The sequence below is a fragment of the Phoenix dactylifera genome, chromosome 2 (assembly GCF_051530095.1).
Source record: "Phoenix dactylifera cultivar Ajwa chromosome 2, Ajwa_hap1_PhDact_Kaust_v1.1, whole genome shotgun sequence".
NCBI classification, from domain to species: Eukaryota; Viridiplantae; Streptophyta; class Magnoliopsida; order Arecales; family Arecaceae; genus Phoenix; species Phoenix dactylifera.
In genome coordinates this window covers 52824272-52845209 of record NC_143191.1, presented here as the reverse complement: position 1 = coordinate 52845209, position 20938 = coordinate 52824272, and the positions used below count along the sequence as shown (strand labels likewise).

At 37.9% G+C, this 20938-nt stretch overlaps 1 protein-coding gene across 3 annotated transcripts; it reads left to right on the top strand.

Annotated features, from left to right (window-relative positions):
- Positions 1-7673: 7673 nt before the first annotated feature.
- LOC103719726 (folate receptor family protein) lies at positions 7674-18598 on the top strand. Of its 3 annotated transcripts, XR_015975826.2 has the most exons (7): positions 7674-8071; positions 14745-15103; positions 15461-15795; positions 16303-16412; positions 16809-16873; positions 17732-17778; positions 18402-18598. XR_015975826.2 is itself a non-coding variant. In XM_088716967.2 (5 exons), exons 1-4 carry the CDS (start codon positions 7996-7998, stop codon positions 16406-16408), a joined length of 876 nt encoding a protein of 291 aa, XP_088573093.2. In that variant the 5' UTR covers positions 7674-7995; the 3' UTR covers positions 16409-16412; positions 18402-18598. The 3 variants fall into 3 exon arrangements, 1 of the variants encoding a protein (XP_088573093.2); XR_015975827.2 differs by lacking the exon at positions 16809-16873 and having other exon boundaries at positions 7827-8071; XM_088716967.2 differs by lacking the exons at positions 16809-16873; positions 17732-17778.
- The last annotated feature ends 2340 nt before the right edge of the window (positions 18599-20938 follow it).

Here is a 20938-nt window from a genome sequence, read left to right as displayed (position 1 = left end):
AACAAAATGCTATGCAGTGATATGTATAAGCATTGTCCTGCTTTCTTATGATTTTGGGCAATAGCTCTTGATACGTCATGAAACCGACCACAATTAATATAGCAGGTCGACCAATGAGAGTTCGCTATGTAGCCGCAGACCGATCATTGAGAGCCTATCATATAGCCCACCTAAAAGGCACGCAGAGAGTCTTTCAAATTTAAAATTTTTCTTCGGATGACAGTAGTTTAACCCACAATGCTTTTAGATGTGGTATATTTATATTAGAAGATAATGCAACATTGAGCCACTCAAATGACTCAGAACACACCCCCTCAGAGTATCTTGTTGTGGATGGTAAATAGCTTTTAGCATAAAATATGATATTGTGAAAGTGGATACTACCACTTTGAGTTGGCTTCACCTTTTGAACTCTCCTGCCAGATGATCACAATCTTTAACTGCCACTGATGTAACCATACCCTCTCAAAGGAGGCAGGGTAGCTTCCTAAGAATTTATACATGGTTATATAGCCATCTTCCTGAGTGTAGGTCCCAACTCCTCCAAAAACTCTTAATTTTAAATTTTCAGTAATTTCTAATGAAAGAAAAATATTAGGCACTAATTCTACCACATATAAATGTCTAAAGTCTTAACAGATATCAAAATTTTGCATCTATCCTTCTTCCCGTACATGGGTCTTTATCTATGCATTCTTGACTAAAGTTTTAATCGAAATATAAAGATGTTCAATCTTTCTTTCTTTCCTCTCTCTATTCTATTTTACTTCTTTCTCTCCCTAAAGATTTCTATAGAAACATTTTATATTCTAGTTAATCTTACCAAAAACATTATCGACCACTATAGTTATTATTAATTCCCCAATCTGTATGTTTTGAAATTATTCATTACTAAAATAATCGCTCGATGTTAACTGTTATAGCGATGTTATAGCCAAAAAAACATATAGTAGTGCTATCTCATGGGAGGGGCTACTTGCGGCGGGGGGATATCGTTTCAGTGAAGCCTCGACATTTAGAGCGGAGCTTAGGACTGTATGAGAGAGGCTATCTCATGCGAGACATGTGCTAGAGGCTGACCAGATTATACTGGAGGAAGATTTCGCTGTCTTGGTTGATCACCTCCAGGCAGAAAGACGGAAGGAAGTGGAGCACTTACTTTTGTATGACATGCGTCGGATGCTACGGGAGTGTTGGGCTATCCAGGTCAGGCACGTCCTTCGGGAGGCGAACAAAGCGGCTGATTGGGTCGCCTCCTTCGCTACTTAGTATTTCTGAGAGTTTCTAAAATAAATATAGTTTTTATTAATGGTGTTAAAAAACTATTATATTATGGGCATTGGTGCAAAAACAGTGTTTTATGAGGATACAAAAATGAATATATATTTTAAGAGGTTATTCATGCAAATTTGAATTTTTAGAAGGGTATACATTAAAAAAAATAAAAAGAAAAAAAGTTATGATGACCATTACTTTTTCTAACCTATATGATTCAAAATTATTTTATTATTAAAATAATAATTGGGATAATAATTGTTATAATAATATTATAATAAGAAATACTGAATAATTATTAAAAATAATGTCATATTTTATTCCTACCATGAAGATTTCAACAGCAATACTATTTTATTATAAGGGACCTTATCTGCAGCATTGTTATTGATACTATAATGGCTAGCTAAAATCACCATTATTCACTAGTCCTTATAGAAGACTTCTGAACCTCCATTAAGTACATAATTGACTCTCAATTGCTTTATATTATCCACTAAAAAAAATATATATCCGGTTCCCTCCTGATCATATTTCTCACTTCTCAGCATCATAATGTTGACTTCGGTTCAGAATTCTCCCCAGACAACTATAGGAGACCACTTCTAATGAAAACAAGACAATCACAGTTTAGCAGTATAAATATGTCATCATCTTAATGGATACAAAACATCTGCATCGTCGCATAGCTTATGCCAAACTTTTCATCCACATCATCATGACTACAAAAAAAATTGATTGGAAATGATCGTAGAAAGATAAGGTAGCTAGCGGCGATGTTGCAGTTCATGATAATATATAGCATTTGGATACTCTGAACAAATAACAAGCCAAAGTTCTCCACATTTGACAACAAATAACAAGAGCCAGAGCTTCTTCAACTATGCTCTCACTGTTATTGTGAAGCAGATTTGAGTAGAAATTTTGCCTTCCGGTCTGTATAATAAAAGTGAACTAGTTTTTCTTCTATGCTGAGTAAGAACATACGATCAAACCTTAAATCCATGGTTGATGCAAGGGATGGAAAGTTCTACGGTTGAATCTGGAAAGAAGATTAAATGTATTCATTATAGTTGTGCGACAGAAACAAAAACACAAAATTCTGAAAAAGCTCATCTATGTAACTTAAATTGCTTTATATTCACAGTTACAAATGTGTTTTATTTGGCTTGAAAAGGTGCAATTTAATGCAAAAACAAATGCATCATGCCAAGAATGGGTTGACGAAAAGCACATATCAGATAAAACTAAAAATGAGAGATTATTTAAGCCAGAAGCATGATCAAAACATGGTCACTAGAGGCCTATATTTACTAACCAGACTGCACCTTTGAACCTCTAGAGGCCAAAGGTCAAAAATTGGTGTTGTTTTAGACTTTGGGAAGGTGCAGAGAATTCCACATAAGAAGGGAAGCATGTGGAAGGCAAGAAACATGGAGGTATGGCACTTGCTCGAACTTATTTGGGTCGAATCAACACAATAACAAAGTGACATAGAACAGAAGTTACAGGTAGCAATTATCACAAAAGTACAAAGTGAACAAGACCCCAATCATGCTTTTGGAGTTGCAGGGATGAGAAAAAAGTTTGCAGAACAAGCTAGCAAATTTATGCAAGAGAAATGGGGCCAGTTAAGTTTGGTTCGCTCTGTTTGTCTATATTTTGTTATAATATCATACTAATGTTAAGTCTTCCTTCTCAACAACCTGTATTTATGGAGAAACTGCAAGAGAAATGGGTCCAGTTATGTTAAGAGAAACTGCTGTATACTACCAAATTAACAGATCTCAGATCTCAGTTAAAACTTTGTGGAGATATAATCCATCATATTGTTATGCTGTTTCTACGACGTATAAGCTCTCACTTCGTTGTCAGCTCAAGAAACTCCATGCAAGAGAAGGGCCTGCCGGGAAACGTCCAGAAGTCAAATTTAACGAAGTAGAAAAAGCTAGCTTATCAGGAGAAAGCTCAACAGGAAGCAAGCCTCGCTTACGGTAGAAGTTTAGACCAAAGGGAGAAGAGGCAAGAGCTGACAAAGTGGAAGCCAGAAAGCCAACTTGAAACGCCCTTCTCATAGCTAGCCTTGGAGTGATTGTATTAAATGTGCAATAAAAAAACTGGCGTACAGCTCGAAGCAGCCTCCTGCAGTTCTAAGTGTGCAAACTAGTTATTAAAATTATCTTATAGGCATTTATTTGATAAGAAAAGTCATGATAGAGAACAAGGGACAAAGAAGCAAGAACTTGTCAGGACTGCGTTTGGATTATGGATTTATTATCCTGTTAGGAACTTTCTTTTCACAATTCAATGATTCACTCAGTTCCCAAAAAATTTATTAACACTACGTCTCCATTCAAGGGCTTGCATTCTAACATCCACAAGCATACTACAAGGATGCGACTTAGCAATTTGTGAAAAGGTTAGAATGGAAGGATAAATCTATCATGCTGTCGTTGAAGATCGATGTTATCGTGAGAAATATACGCAATAAAAAGTATTTTTGAGAAATGTAGCGAATAAATTAATTTCTGCAAAAAAGTTCTATTGTCATATGGTCAACTTCCACGTCCTATCCATCATCTTCTTCAGTTCTTTACCCATCAACTCCAAAAGAAAATGGATCTCCCTCCATGAAGTACGGATGGCTCTCTGGATCTCAGCAAAGGCAGAAAAAAATTCAGGATATCTCTTCGCCCAGCAATAACAAACAAAGAAGGTATCGTGAATGGAATTTCAACCATTTTATTTTCCGCCTTCAAACTATTCCTATGGAGTCGTAGGAGCATCTTCAAATTTTTTTTTTTTAAAAAAAAAATTGCTATTAAGAACCAAAAATTAAAATTAACGAGATTCTTAGACCGAAAATGATAGTTTCAGTAAACAGAGACTTTTTGAAAAATTAATTTTTGTTAACTATATACTATAAGTTGAGTAACCAAACTGAAAAGAAATTATTAAAGTTTGATACATAGCATGCATCTAACAATTTCTTCTAGCTGCAATTTTAGAAAATTAAATGTAAGGAATTATCACCAATCGATGCTGTGATAAGATTAAGGCGAAATATATGTAATAATTCAGGCTTAACCAAGTTTTTTCTTATTCACCTACCCGGTTAAAAGCGACAGTTATAGTTGACAGTTCAGCTATTTATTTTGGAGAACGAAACGAAGCGAGTTTGCAATAAGTTCAAAGAATCAATTGATTTGCAATGAGGAGATGAGAAGAAAAAGGAATAAATGAAGAATCTCCAGTCAATCTGCAACGGTGAACAACAAGGATATCTTCTCACCGAGGCAATTGATGCGAGGAATTTGGAAAATCAAATGAATCTTGACCTTTTTAAACTTGGAGAAGCCATGTAATTGAGTGTTTTCTAACTTTAATGAACGAACAACCTACAAAAGGATTACATATTGAACCGCTGAAAGCTTGCTTGTCCGTGCAGTTTATTTCCCCTGCCTGATGCTTGCTTGTGAGGAAAAACCCAACCTTTATCCAATTATTTGAGGCTTTCCACTGGTATGGTCGATGTGTTCCTGGAAATGTATTAAGTTGGTCAATCTTTATGCTTAGGATTCTTGTTGTTCATTGATTAAGCTTCTTTCTAATTGTTGGATTGTTGTAAAATTTTTGCTGATGTTCAACTGCTCAACTTGATTGAGTGGCCTAACGAGAGATGAATCCTTGTTGAATAATGTATAAATAAACGAATTATGGGTTAGTTTATAGTGAAGAACTGCGATGAGAAGATCAGCAATCCCCTCCTTTTCTTAAACTAAACTACAAAACAATTGGACCTAATCTTACAAAAAGAAAAAAAGAACCATTTGACTTAGAAGGAAACCCCAAATTAGGCTAATTGCTATAGCTTACCAGCTTCATTTTCTAGGTAAACGATCTTAGGCTATGGAGGAAACGGTGCATCTTTTGGACATTAAAGCTAGCCTTTTAAGATAGTTAGAATGTGATAACTTGATCTAACTGCTTTCTTTGGTATTCAATTGACTGAGCAGATCCTTCTTGGTTAGATAGAATGAATAAAGATGCGCATTAGCCCAATCGCATTCTGCCAAGTTTGTTATAACCCCAAAGACTAAATGCCTGAGCAACTTAGATGTTTTCAGTCTTAAGCTTCTGCTTGCGGTCAGAGCTGGTGGAATCATTAACCTAGGTCATCTTTGTCATCATCTAATAGTTTCTACCACATTTTGTTGTGCATATCTAGATCCTACAATCTTAACAGATAAACTGCAATTGGTAATCATGTTAAACCTCTACAAATGTAATTTTAAACCTAGAGTTTCATTCAGGTAGTTGCTCGAAATTCAAAAGTAGAGTGGTGCTGGGGATGGATTAGTTGTAGTTTGGCAATGATCATCTGCAGAAGCATTAAGTTTCATTATAGTCATATTTTTGGTCGAAAGCTACTTGAGAATCCTTAAGGATTGATTGCTAAGAGATCTATATCTTGCCTTTTCCTTGTCTGCTGGCACAGTGTGAACCACAATTTCTGACAAAAAGGAGGGAAAAAAAAAAATATCTACACGTAAAGACTGCTGTGTTTTCTTTAACTTGACATGGAAGATGATACTAATATTTCTTTTTCTATGTAAGGTACCACCTAACTTCACTCCAAGATCATAAAAAATGTGAGCAACTTATATTTCCAAGTCTAATATATTGAGTTGTCACAGTGCGAAATCTTTGAGGCAGTTACATATAATGAAACATAAGGTTCTTAATATCATTGTAGGTCTGGCTTTTTGAGCTTTATCAAATGGAATTTTGGTTTTTCGCAATTACCTCACTTCTTTATATTGTTTATGCCCTAAATCTTATCATTAGAAGTTCTTGTCTACAAAGTGAGCTTGAAATTTTAGACAACTGATCATAGATTTTGACTATGTAATCTTACAGAAATTCACTTTCATTGCATGGGGTATAGGCTCTGTTTCGGATGCTGGGAACTTGAAAATAACGAAAATGGAAAGTATTCTCTGGGACAAGTGGCATATTCTTCTTCATATTCTTGCGTAATCACCCCTCATATCCTCCGTGCAAACCTCTTTTGGTGTTCTTGTAAAGCAAAGTGGTGTGCGGACCTCTTGATCCTTGAAAGCAGTGCATTATGACTGTTGGAGAAGGCACAACTTAGAAACATCAATTCTTTTTATGACATGCCAAAGTGCATGCTATAAATGAACATATTATCATCAGCTCTGGAATGTAACCTGTAAACTTTATTTTTCATGTTCCATCATGCTTTTTGATTGCACACAGTTGATGTCGAAAGGCATGCAAGATATTTTATGGAGCCTGTGAAGAGGCGTCAATTGTATTCCATTGGGCTACAATGTGAGGATCAACACACCAAGGAGGAAATGCTTGGAAAGGTACATACCCATTAGGTACAATTTTCTAAGATACCAAAGGAAAATCTTCCTTGCAAGTATCTCATGCTTATTTTGGATGAATTTGATCAGTGAGGGGCTATATTCTCATTGTTTTTTGTCTCTGGATCATGTCGCCATGAGATTTCCATCATGAAGAGTGGAATTTCAAGTTTGATCTGATCAAGAAGCATGAGAAACTCATTCAAGGGTGGAGGAAAGAGTTGTAGGACCAGCTGGAGAAGCATGTCATGGAGTTGGAGAGGGTGTAAATTTTCTGTAGGACATTCTAATTTTATGGAAGTAAGGCATATTGTTTTTATGGGCTACGTGTCAGTATTCCGACAGGAAATGAAGCCAATTCGTTTTGACTCATCGAGTGCTGGAGATGTTAAAATCAAGGCCGCGATCATTGAAAAATCGTCTAGATGATTTAAAGAATTTTGGCAAATGATAGTTGAAATCAACTATTCTCATTGTTTATGCCTTCCTCCAGTTCTTAATCTTTTCGGATATATAGAGCCTCTTGCTGCCTCATATGGTGTTTGGATGATCAAATATGCTGCACAAAGCAAACTCATGATTAAAATTTAGCTAATGCCAAGTTGGGGATAAGAGTTCAGCTGGACTTACCCTAATATTTTTCTTGGCTAAATTGGACTCGCATAAGAAAGTTATCGGAGCCAATGGATGGGAAAAAGTTTTTGCCGCAATACATCACGACTGTCACAACCTAAACTATATTTATTTTTAGCCAGGCTTTAGGTTGGGTCTATTTAAAATTTGACAATTTATGTACCCCAGCTCGGCCTATGATCCAGGGAGCAGGACTCCTATGAATCGGCTGGTACAGTTCAATCAGAGCTTCTTGTGCTTTTAAGACCATCCCATATGGGTTTTGAAATTCTTCTTAAAGCTTGTTTGAATGATTGGGCTAAAAATTCTATCAAATTCATAGATTGAACCAGTATAACTAAGAAAATCATAAGTTTACTAACTGGGCTACACCTATATTTATAAATACTCAGAAGTGGCTTTGGGGCAGCCTGCTTTGCATCCTTTTCCCAAGTTATTTATTTTTTTATTATTTTTTTGTGACAATAGCTCGTTTCGTTTGGCTCTTCCCGAATCCCGATACGGATATCAGACGGCCACGAACCGGATAGGCTATCTTCGTGCGGTTGCCGTCGCCGTCGCCGTCTGGTCCTATTTTGATCGACCCTTGGATTCGGCGTTGTGTCCTTCGTCGCTTCGCCAAGAACCAACAACCGATACCAAGAAAAACAGAGCAAAAGAGGATTTAGACCTGAAGAATCTTGCACGCTCTATGGTGCGAGAGATGGATTGCAACGTTTCGGCGCTGCTGCTGCTCTTCTTCAACTTTCTAATTCCCACCTCCGCAGGTAAATCCCCATTTCTCTCACACTCTTATCCATCTTAGGTTTTGCAATTAGGGTTTTACTTGGAGCTCCTGTAGGTTTCTTTATTTTCTTTTCTTTTCTTTTTCCTCTCTGCGATTTAGGGCTTGGAGGACGACGTTACATTCGATTCCAGATGATTTTGTGGTAGATATGTTGTGCTGTAGTGCTTGATTTCTCAATAACTGTTGAAAAGTTCGGATCCGAATGTTTTTCGAAAACTCCTGCTTCTCGGGAATTTATCGCTTGCAAGAATTCATTGGTATCCATCGATAGGTTGGTGTTTTGTCTAATTAATTGTAGTTGCATTATTGTCCTTGATTGATGAGTCTTGATGGCTAAAACCACGGGTGAAGAGCGATTTATGAGCACGAAATATCGAATGGTATGATCTTGATTAGTTAAAACCAAAGATATATTCGCCTTCTTCAGCTTGTTGGTATCGGTTATTGGAGCAAGCACTTCAGCCCGAAATTTGAATTGTTGAGTGGGTGGTATTCATTAGGAGAATGAGTTTTGGTGTCTTCAATGTGACTCATGGGGTGGGTGGTATTGTTTGTTTTTTCTTTTCTTTTCTTTTCTATTTTGTGTAAAATGGAGAGGTAAACAATTCGCCTCCCTGGCTTTATTGAAAAATAAATGAACAGAGACAAAGGCAAGTTACGGCATTAGTTGGTGGATGATAAGGAATTACACGACAAACTAAGAGTCTTTAATTGGAGACTGAGGAGGTTGTGCTGCAGTGGTATTGGTTATTAGAGCTCCTGAGGCTTCACTTTGTGTCATGAAGTGGGTGGCTATCTCACTTTCAGATGTTACTATGTTAGGAAGATAAGGGTTGCATTGAGGGATCGGGTGGAAGAGACTGCATGAGAAGGCTTGCTAGGTTGGGTTTAATAGTGTGAGAAAGAGAGCTCATTAAACTATCTAGCTGAACTGGCATGTGATCTACTGTGGAGTCATCTGGTGTAGATGTTGGATGAGGAGCATGGTGGAGTTGGTGGACTACCCAGATCATAGATAATTGATACTTAACTATTACAAAACTTGAGCGTTCTATTTCAGGTTTCAACTTGTACCTCAACTTGTGTTGAATTCCATTGTGTAGGAGTCTCATGCTGTGGAATTGCCAAACGAATGGCTATCGATATTTTGATTCCATCTCCTAAGGTAGTCATCTCCACCAACGAATATTGGTTCGTGGACTATAAATGAGCACCAGTGATGAGGAAGACAGGAACCCATGGAGGGAGCAGGGAAGTTTTGCTGAGATCTCGGGATACCCAAGTGTTGCTGTCCTAAGACAGTTGCCTATTCCTTAGGTTTGCAAAGGTAGTTGGAGCAGGTGGCCTCTAGGTTATAAATTGCTTTAAAAGGAGAACCATTTCAACTGAGAAGCTGAATATGACTTATGTTAACATAATTATAAACAGGAAGCTTTCACAAGCTATTTTCTGTTGGAATTATAGATCTTATCAACCGAGGAAAGTATCCTTCTCTAAGATGAGAATAAATCTTCTTTTTTATTTGTCACAATTTTCTCCTGAACTTTTAGCTCCCCTTCTCTTTTTAGATGCTTCTATATAAATTCACTGCTTTTATCAGAGCATTTCTAATCTATGTTGTACAGACAAGATGATCCACATATAAATGTTTCCATTTTCTTTCTTATTGAATTTACGATCCTTGGGTTGGGTTTTCTCTTCTTTTTTTTTTTTTTGGGGGGGGGGGGGGGGGGGGGAAGATGGGATCCTATAAGTTTAATCTCTATGTATAGGATTTAGAAAACTTCCTTGCAGCAGCCTACTCATGCATTCTTCTTGAAACATATAAAATGTTTTAGGAAATGTTTCTTTTTGATGTACAATGAATGATCTTGTTGAAAATAATCTTACAACCAATTTAATTGTTAATTTAGTAAGAGATAAGAACAAATTCAGGCATATTGTATTACAATACTTGAGAGTCTAGAGGAAGATGTGGATATACTAAACACGAATAAGAGTTATTAAAATTTACCTTACCTATTCGTGGAAGCCACCATTGGTGAAGTTGGTTCGTATCAAGTGTATGATAAGAATGGATGTCGGTGAGTACATTGACGATGTTAATTCATAATCTGAAATCTGAATACATTATTTGTCAGTTACGTTCTGAACAAGGAATCTCAATTCAAACTCTAGTACTGCCATACTTGTCTATAGATGACAGATTTGATGGTATGCCTTATGTTGAAATGATCGATCATACAACTTAAAAATCTCTTTCCAGTGACCAAAGATGGTGGTAACTACCTCTCGCCCTCAGTGGTAAGTATCTTTTTTCCCAAATCACCCCTCTTTGTTGATTTATTCACTTGCACCGATCTCTTTCATCATTTCTCCTTTAATCTGTATTTCCAAAATTAATTTGGCATTATGAATCCTAACTCACCATTTCTTTTAATTAAGGGTGGTATCCTTTTTTCAAACTTTTGAATACTTTCCCACATTCTTTTTCCTAGTTTGTTAGGTGGTATACTTTCTCTTAGATGAACTCACAAAAATTTGAACTTTGATTTCCCGTAGAATAGACCTAAGAAGATATGATCCCAAGCGGATACTTGACATGCCCCCCCTCTTCCACGTCTTTCACAAAGGAAATGAAAACCAAGATTTGCTTTATCGAGTATCGAACGGGAACTATGAGCGAATAGAACATCTTTCAATAGTATCAATACAATCACATGGATTGTCAATGCATGAATGTGATGGACCAAAAAAAAAATCCACAGTTTCTATGGAATAGTTAACAAAGCTATTTTGCTGCTTACTACTACTAACTCACTATCCCCCCAACTTAAGCTAATACTTGTTGTTTGGACCCTTTACATGTAAGGCCTATTGCTCATGCAATTTGGGACCCTCATTTTGATCAAATAGTTGTAGAAGCCTTCACTCGAGGAGGTGCTATCGGCTCGGTGAATATCGCTTATTCCGATGTTTATTAGTGCTAGTATACAATCGAACTGCGTACTAATGAGGATCTTTCTATTGGAGCTCTTTATTTATTATTTCTTTCCGGTATATTTCTAATAGCAGATTGGTTACATCTATGACCCAAATGGAAACCAAGTATTGGATCAATTATAGCAAGTCACACACTCATATTCCAAAAATACTGAAATAAATAAATCCCACTATCGAACTACCAGAATGGTCTAGAAATCCGAGATTGTCTAATGTAATGTTTTTGATTGAAAACTAGTGCTTTTTGGTTCTTATGAACCTAACTCATTGAAATTCCATCTAGTAAAATGGAAGAATTATATATTTCCAAAACAATAGATAGCAATATCGCAAATAGAGCCATTGCGACCCTCATAAGTGGCGTAGTCCCCCAGCTTTGTGCTACTTTACCATATTCCGAATTTAATGGTTCCAATAAATTCCTTAAAGTAGTTTGTCGTGGCCCAAATCTAGAATTACCCTCAACAGTTTGTATAGCCATAAAATACTATTCATTGGTTGGCAAAATCTAGCTGTTGTTCTTCCTTAGATCTCTTATTTCACTCCGATAGTATCATAGATTATGATCGATGCAGAGGAAATGAATGCATTTCTACACTATAAATAAAATTAAGTGGAATGGATAGAACATTGGATCATGCCACATCACTTATTCTATTCTACATGATCTTATGGAGCCTACCCATGCATGACATGATTTGGGCATGATCATTGAAAAGATTCTCCTCAAGTGAACCTATCTAGCCTCTACTACAATGGGGGCTTACGTAATGGTTGGATGTGGAGACACATTTGGTTATGAATTCCAACATGGCAGATAAAATCATATATTTACATGGCCCAATTAATAGGTCAAGTCCAACACTACCATAAGCCATCATCTCTTCAGAAAATACACTCCAACTATTCATGTCAATCTCCTTCTTTTTTGTTTGACGGCTTGTTAGCATAAATAGTTGATACATGAAAAAAATTGCTCTATTGACACGTCATTTCACAACTACTAACCAAAGCCATAAGAGGTGAGGAAAACTTGTGCAATTATAGGAGCTTATAATTGGTAGCCCATTTATGATTCTTTCTTGAGACATACAGTGGTCAGTGGGGTAATAATTTTTCCACATGGTTCAAATGGTAAGTGACATGGCTAAGGCTTAAAGTTTGATCTATGCCGAGAGATTTCAGCCAAAATTGTGGTGAAGCTGTTTTGTGGAACAAAGTTCCAACCATGTTAGCTTAAAACTGATTGGTTTTGAGTCAGTTTCATCAAAAACCGACTGAAATTGACCATAAATGCCAATCTTGAGAATTATTTGGATGTTTTCTATCATTTTGAGCTCATGTTCATCAATTCTTATAAGCATGTCTGAGTAATTATTTTGTACATTTTTCCATTGACAAAGGAGTGATTACGTATAGATGATAAACCCATGTATTTAAGAACTATCTTCATACTAATCATATAGATATTTGCATTAGGAGTTCTGTAGAAAGTTAATTTTTCCTGGAAGTACGATACTTGTTGGGGATTTTAAGAGATTTTTTGAGGGGAAAGAGGGAAGAAGAGGTTGAAGGAATAGATCAAGGCCCCTTTTCTGGAGCATGGATTCACAAATCTTAGCTTAGATTTGCATGATCTGAGCTCAAATCTTGTAAAAATTAGATAAGATAGACTTTTGTAGTTTTATTTTCAAATTTGTAAATCGTAACATATATATTGGTACTTCGTATGTGATATGATATATAATAGTCATCATAGCAAGTTTGTATCAGTATGCAATGTTATATTTGCATGTTCTACTCTTTAGATAGTTACGGTTTTATGTCTTATATTAGATTGTTATAGTTAGCTATTGGCACCTCTCTCCCTTGTCAAAGAGGTTTGATGCTCAAACTACACTTTGGTCCACGTGATTTGAATTGGTTAATTTCAGTGTGTAGGGTGCAGGTTGGCAAGCTTTGACAACCGGGCACAAGGTTTGTGGGACAATTTGGTTTATAGAGACCATAAGTATGTGCGATTTAGTCTAAGGATGCAGGTAGGCATCAATCTTCATTAGTTCAGCGTGCTTTGGAAGCAGTTCATTACACTCTGACATGAGAATGGGCTTAGGCCTACTATGGCCAATATGTAATATTCCTTTAGCCTATGGGCTCTTGTAGTGGCTTCACCACACCAAGAACAGATTAAACAAAAGCTTTAAATTTCTTGTTAACATTTGAAAGATACATTATCATTAAAATATATGACACATTCAATTGATGTGCAACATGATTCTGAACTTTTTGTTGGTTTTAGTAGTTAAAATAATTTTTAATCATCTCAGGAATTTTGCCTGAAAATACGAAAGTCATACATTTTAAGCTTCCAAACAATATAAAATACTTCGAAGTCATGAAATTCTCTTTTTTTTTTTTTTAGTAGCATTCCTTTTGTGTCTCTTGTTGTCCTGATTCATTCCTAATCAGTTGCAGATTTTTTTAAATATCCGTGGGTAATGTAATTACTGAGTTGACCAAACTTGCCATCCTAACCCAACAATTTTACATCAGCCATAAGTCCAGACATTATCTGTTGTTTCTTATCTTCCTGATTGATTGCCGCCTGTAGAAGTATAGAAAACCAAAAGTGGATTATCTATTTATGGTGGACCCTAGCTTATTACCATCTGAATATTTAGCAGTACCAAGATGATCACACCAATATTTTCTTGATTGATTGCCACCTATAGATGTATAGAAAACCAAAAGCAGTATTATGCCTTGAGAATATCATAAACACCAATTACTTTGTATAGATTTATCATGGTTTCTAAGATATATCTGCCTAATTCACTTCTGCTAAAATGGTAGCCACCAAAGTAGATATACATTATAATATGAAATATTACTTGATACCATAGTCGGTGGAACTGTCTCGAACTGCTCAGTTTGAGGAGTCCCGAGCTGTACCGATGGCGGATCGGGATGGTTCCGACAAAAAAACCGAGACACCGTCGGAGGGGAAGAAGGAGAAGGAAAAAGAGGAAAAGAGATAGAGAGCGGGGGAGGGATCCTCTCCCTCTCCCTCTTTCCCACGCTCTCTCTTTTTTCCTCTCTCGTTCTCCCTTTACCCCGCCTCTATCGTGTTAGTACTGGGCCGGCACAGCACGACGTGGGGCCATACCGACCCATGCTGCCGGGCAATCAGTATGGGGCATGGTATTGGCACAACAGACGTTGCTTGATACAAACACTTGTTGCTTACTCATCCTTAAACTCTGTGAGGTTCTTTCTTCCCCACTCTTTCTGTCTTACAGACCAGCTGGCCTAGAAGGCCTAGGATTAGTAGCCATATCCCATCAGGCTAACAAAGCACTTTCCATAAACCTAGAAGGCCATTAATTTTCCCGACTTGCCAGTTATTATTCTAGATTTATGGGAAGTTCTCTTGCCCAAAGATACCTTTGTCGAAAAACTTAGCACCAATTCATGGAGGATTTGCATGAGGTTTGAGTGCTGGCCATAAACACTCTTAGAGAAGTTTAAATGGGTAGTATTTGACTCATGAAGTCGAACCCATACAAACATGATAATTCTTGCTGGTTAAGATTATTAGTTCAACTTTAGTTGTAGCAGATAAAATGATTAATAAATGCTTTGAAATGCAGGTCAGTCAAGTGGAGTGTGTATTTCTCCTGGTGGCCGCTTCCCTGCATTTTCATCTGAAGGGAAGCCTCCTAGGAAAGTCTCCCGGGGACCCAAAGATCTAGCACTCTGCAGGGTCTTCCGCCAAAGTACATGTTGTGATGTGGCTCAGACATACCCTGCTTTACTAGCAGTAAGAAAGCTAGCTTCATTTGGAGAAGGCAGTCAAGAATGCTTGCATCTGTGGGAATTGTTGGAGTGCTCTATTTGTGATCCACGTGTTGGCATTCAGCCTGGGCCACCTTTGATTTGCGCCTCTTTCTGTGATATGGTTTTAGAGGCATGCTCAAATGCTTATTTCTCTATTGATGCAAAAACTCAGGTAGCTAGTCTCTGTTCATTTTTAGTTTTTCAGTAAGTTCGACTAAGTTGTTCCACTCAGACTTGTAAGCTCACATGTACCAAACATCACTTGCCAAATCTATGCTCAACTTTGTCTAATGATATTGGCAAATATAAAGAAACTATTTAAAGTATTACTTCATGCTGACAGTTGCTAATTGTTGGCTTAAATATTGATAGTGAAATCTTGATTATAGGAAGTTGTGTTCCAAACACAAGGTTGGACACACACACACACACACACACACACACACACACAAACCCTGAAAATATGTTAAACTGGAGCCCCATTTTTTGAAGTCGAGATTCTTATTCGATTTTGTTCTTACTATGCCAGGTTTTGTCTCCTTGTGGATTAAGCAACATTGTTTGTGGTAGAGCAAGTGAATGGGCCTCTAATGGTACAGAGCTCTGCCAACTTGCAGGTTTCTCTGTGCAAGTAGCCAGGGTTAGCTCGCAAGATGTTGATGAGCCTTTTTGCTATGGTGGGAAAGCAAGCTTAGAATCAATTGCTGATTCTTGGAGGAATCTGAAATCTAGTTCCCCTGGAAAGACCAAAAACTCTAGGGTACTCGAAGATTTTCAGCAATGGGTGGGGGAAATGCCAATTAGTGAAATGGTCTCTTGGGCAGTTGGAGGATTGGTGCTTACTGCAGGACTTCTATTCATAAGGTTAGTCAGATATTTAAACCTATGCAATTCAAAGTGATAAATCTTGCTGGCCCAATTTTTTTATCATTGATATTTATATGAAGTGTCAGAGCTTTTGCATTTTGTTCCGTTTAGCTCCACAAGGTTGGTCTCCAGCATTAACATACAAATTATTTTGAATATTTTGAACTGGAAAGTTGGACTGCTTACCAATAAGAAACACTTGTTTGCAATTGTGCCTGTGTAAAAGTTTGCCTAATTGTCAGCGTCATTCTTATTGTTGTTATTGGCTATGAGAATGATAACCTTCTGGCATTCAGTTTCTAAACCTATGCAAAATAGCTATAATAATGTTATCCTGTGGCTGACCAAATATAAGATTAAATATCTATATTCTTTGGCATATGATGAATTTTTCTCATCGTGGACTCAAAAGGTGTTTGTGAGCTTTTAGTTAAAATTGTCCATAGTTCTAGAATAGGGCAGTTACGAAAATATTTCTACTGATATATGTTGGTTCTTATGCAGCAAAAGGAAGAGCTACAGCCATCGCCAAAAGCAAGCGGCTATTCTTCGCACTGCGAGAAAGTTAGAAGCAAGGATCAACCAGCAGCCCCTTAATAGACAGAGATAGGGAGGTGCCATATTAGTCTGCTCTTTAATGTGTACCTATTTTGTCATGTCATTTAGCAGATTCCTCATATTGTTTGTATGCTAGATGCAAGGTTCATTATCTCGGTACCGGACCCCATAGTGGTACTGAGGCCCAGCCTTACTGGGCCGGCCTGTTGGCCTGGCCGATGCCAAAACAATGGCCTGAAGGCTTGTTTTAGTTAGAAATAGGGCAGTGCCCTTGTAGATCGCGGCAGAGGAGGAAGAGTCATCTACCACGAACTCTGTTGGAGGCTAGGATAATCCTAGCTTCCATTGTTATTTAAAGTCCTTCCAACTCTCCTTCACGCACCACCGACGATTGCTAACCACTGTCGCCTCTTTTTCTTTCTTTCTTCTTCTTATGCATCATCGATTCCTAGTCACTGTGCTCGCCGGAAACCGAGCCAAGGTAGAAATCAGGGCCGACGACACCGACTGAGCCAAGGTAATGCTTCGACCCTCTTCTCCGCTCCTTGTTCTTCCTTCCATGACCTGACATAATGGTCGTCGGCTGCAAAATTAGCCAAAAGTCGTCGGGATAAGGATCCCCTATTTTGCCTCATTCTCTTTTTCGGGCAATGCTCGTCGATGGCATTCATCGCTAAAGTCGTCAGCCGCTTCTCCATGTTGGTCCATGGTCGGAGCTTGACCTTTAGCCGTCGGCAAGCGGGCTGGGATCCGAATACACCAAGGAACAAGATCATCTGTGTGTTCGGCCCTTGCTTCCTCTTCTTTAAGTCATCGACCGCCCTGTCACTACCGCCGGTTGCCTCTGTCGCCGTTCTTCCAGCTGTCGACCGCCACGGCCACATGATCGTGGCCCTTACCTCTTCATTCCTCTTTCTTCTTCCTCTTTTTCCTCTTCTTTTCTTCTTTCTTTGTTTTTATATTGTCTCTCTTGTCCCTCTTTCTCTCTCTTGTCCCTCTTTCTCTCTCTAAGTATGCTTAGAGATCTTGGTTTAAGATTCTGTCATCATTTGTTCAGATCCAAGTTGCCTTTGGGTGGAAATCCTGAACCACCCTGATGCCTGAGCGGTAGACCGGCCCATTACCTCAGCGTTGTCATATCTCTTTGGAATTCTGTCATCATTGGCCTTCATTGAGTCACTTAAATTTTGTCTGATCTTGATCAGTCCAGTTCATCTTGTTCGGACCGACCCATGCAGTCAGGTACTGTAGTCTGATTAACATTGCTTTTCGTCCATCCTGATTTGGGCATAAGGCCGTATATGCAATAATATTTTAATTTTGCTTGGCTTCTAAGATAACATAAAGTTAATTGTATTTAATGATATTAAAACAGGTGAACCTGACCCGTCTAACTGAAGTAGAATTTCGAAGCGAGAAGAGGTAAGTAACCTAATACTTCATAGTGTGTTTTCTGAATTTTTGATTAAATAATAATTATTTGATTAAATTTGATTATGTTATTGTTTTATATTTAGTTAAACGAGTCAAGCATGTTAATGTTATGATAGTAATTATTTTAAAAATATGTTGTAGTATGCTATGAAATCTGAAAAATATAACAGGGCAATTATGAAAAATTTGTTTTATATGTATGCATTCTTAGCATGACTATGATCTAGCCCCGCCAATGGAGATTATTCTTTATCCTTGTCGACTTATAATCTGTGAGAAACCGGTTTCGACACCGCACCACCGGTGATTAAAATAGTAGTATTCGGATACCGTACCACTGATGATTAATAATAGTAGTGTTTGGCACATTGTGTATTTTGACCCATGCCACTGGGTTACGTGGCCATAACCTGTTGTTGGGTTTCTGGTATTTCTTTATGAAAAGAATAGTATACTTCAAAAAGAAATATACATTATTCAAAAAATGATTTATTTTTTAGCCAATATTTTGCTCTTTAACTTATTATTTGGCATGCTTTGACCCAACTTTGGGGTATTATGTTGCTTATTGGGCTAGTATAGCTTATTATTATGTTTTTTCTATTTTTCAGATCCGTTTGCATGATTGCTCGGGACTTGAGGAGTGCGCTAGTTCTTTTGAAGATACTTTTAGTTATTGGAGTTTTGGTCAGACTAGTTAGAGTATTTTATTTGATTTATGTTAATAGTTAGCAAACATTGACTTATGTCACTATGGAACTATTGTAAATCATTTGGATAAATTCTTGATTAAATAAATTTTTAAAAATTATTTTTGCTTTGATATAATCTATAACTTTGCATGCTTGTATGGTTCGCTATACAAGTATGCGGCTTCTGTTACGCTTTGGGTTCAGGGTGTGATAGGTGCCACACTAACACAGTGTTGGTACAGTACTATATGAGGTTTTTGCGGTATGGTACTGTACTATTCGGTTTGGGCTGGTACGATGTACTATGGCTAGATTTTTGTAACTGAGTTTATTTTTCCTTTTTCTTTTGCAAACTTTCTGCTGCATATTGCTAACTGCTTGGCAAGCATTTGGTGCATTTCCTTCTTTTTTCACTCACAACATGAAGGTCCTAATCGACCTTGATTAGAATTTCAGTACTGTAGACATTGTGCAAGCTGGTGTTTCTTCGGCCACTGAGGTGGTTTGATTGCTTGCTGACAAAAAATTATCATTTTCTGTAGTCTTTTTATTCCTCTTGTATGATAAGAATGCCTGTATAATCTAATACTTGATCCAAAGTTGGCAAAGATGTCTTTCTTTAACAGGTTTTGAGTTCACATGGTGTGGTACATCACTTACCTTTCATTTTAGATTGCGTGAAGTATTTTTCTCACAATTTTAGACTCCTAGGATGCTCTCATTCAATTGTTTCATCATCCAACTGCTACTCTATTCACCTCTTTGGATAAGTGCCCTTGTATAATTTACCAATTTTATGTATGACCTCGTTGATGGTAGCAATTGTATTTATCTGACATGAAGAAGGAATGAGATTCAATCCAATGTCAACTGTTGTATCTGATATTTGTTTTTACCACAAGTTCCAAAAAAAAATTTCTCGCTAGCTTAAATTAATACAGCTTCCATCACCGCCCACCTCCTCTTTCCTTTCTGTAATATAGCATAGGCTAAAACCGGCATCTTCCTCTGACTCATGAGGACCATATCTGTATATAATTTGCAGCCCTCCTTATTTGGTGGGTGCTATTTTTTAGGTTGTTCCTGTGTTTGCTATCTCCCGTTCTACTAAATGGCATCTCTGTATGATAGCATTATCCTCCTATTCGGTTCATATAATAGCAGCCCTCGTTGTATGTTTTAATGCTACAGTCATAGTGCATTGCACCAGGTTACTTGTGTCTGCATTCTGCCTTTCCCAAATGACTAAGCATTGATTATTTTATATTATCATGTTACTCTTCATCTACGACTTTCTGATCATACACTAACTGAACACTCCCACTGATCCCCTTATCGTGTACCATTAAGAAAATTTAATTCTTCCCTGCAATATCTCCAGAATGGGTGAGAAGGAAAAGGATGGTTACAATGTCAATTAATCTAATGTAGGGTGCTCTCTTTCCCCTCTTTACAGTGTCGAAACAGAACTGGACCTTGTTGGCCTGATAAGGTCTGATATTCTGATTCCCTAGGATGTCTCCCATGTTTGAGGGAGCCTCGTCATTCAGCTTTCTTCCGAAGGTGTGGTGATATGGAAGTTGATACAGGATCGTTGGGTCTTTTCATGTCAAAAAAATGTTGTCGATCTCATCTGCAAATTAGTGGATATGTTAACCAATAAAATAGGCATTTAATTAAGCATATAATCAATGGAAGTCTCATTATAATCATCCCCTACATCAGCCCCAGTTTGAAAATTAAACGTGAGGAATGGACAGATTTTGAGTTGTGACAGGCTGCCAAGTCTGGCATCAACCTCATTTGGTGAAGTAATTCTTGTAAGGACGATTGTAGGCTACAGGAGTAGCCATTTAACATAATGTTAATCGGCAGACATATAGACTACATGTGCCTGAGCCTCCACCCGAGGGTCGCATTGTTCTTATGAAAGGTGGTCTGGAATCGGCTTTCGATGAGAGCAGTATTTAGTGTACGAGGCTTGAGAATTTTCTCAGTGCGGGATGTGCGGGGTCGATGAGACAGTGGACCATACGCTGTTTCAGTACACATGGGTGAGGGTGATTTGGCAGTTGGCAGGGCTGCTACGGAAGGATTGGTCTCAGGAGGATCTATTCTTAGGGACCATCCGTCGATGGTCGGGCAACCCATTGACACGCCAGGAGATGGTTAGAGCGACTTGCACAGCATACCAAATATGGCTGTCAAGGAATGTTCGAACTTTCGGTGAACATAGTATGTCGCCAAGGCTCGCAGTGGAGCGCCCGGGTGCAGGTGGCAGAGATTAGTCAAGCTTCTTTCTTAGAAGGGCCTCTGACAGCTTGGGATATTTGGGGTTCCTATTCTACCTTTGCAGCACCCCGTACGATGTTCTTCACCTGGGAGCTCCCATCCCCTAGCTTCTTCAAGGTCAACTTCGATGGGTCGGTACTAAATGAAGACACAACTGGTGGAGT

What these genes read in the sequence shown, in the direction of transcription:
- LOC103719726 (XM_088716967.2), top strand. Translation starts at nt 7,996, where the DNA reads ATGGTGCGAGAGATGGATTGCAACGTTTCGGCGCTGCTGCTGCTCTTC. An exon ending in TCTAATTCCCACCTCCGCAG is followed by an intron (nt 8,072 to 14,744) that starts GTAAATCCCCAT and finishes TTTGAAATGCAG; the next exon opens with GTCAGTCAAGTGGAGTGTGT. An exon ending in GCAGGACTTCTATTCATAAG is followed by an intron (nt 15,796 to 16,302) that starts GTTAGTCAGATA and finishes GTTCTTATGCAG; the next exon opens with CAAAAGGAAGAGCTACAGCC.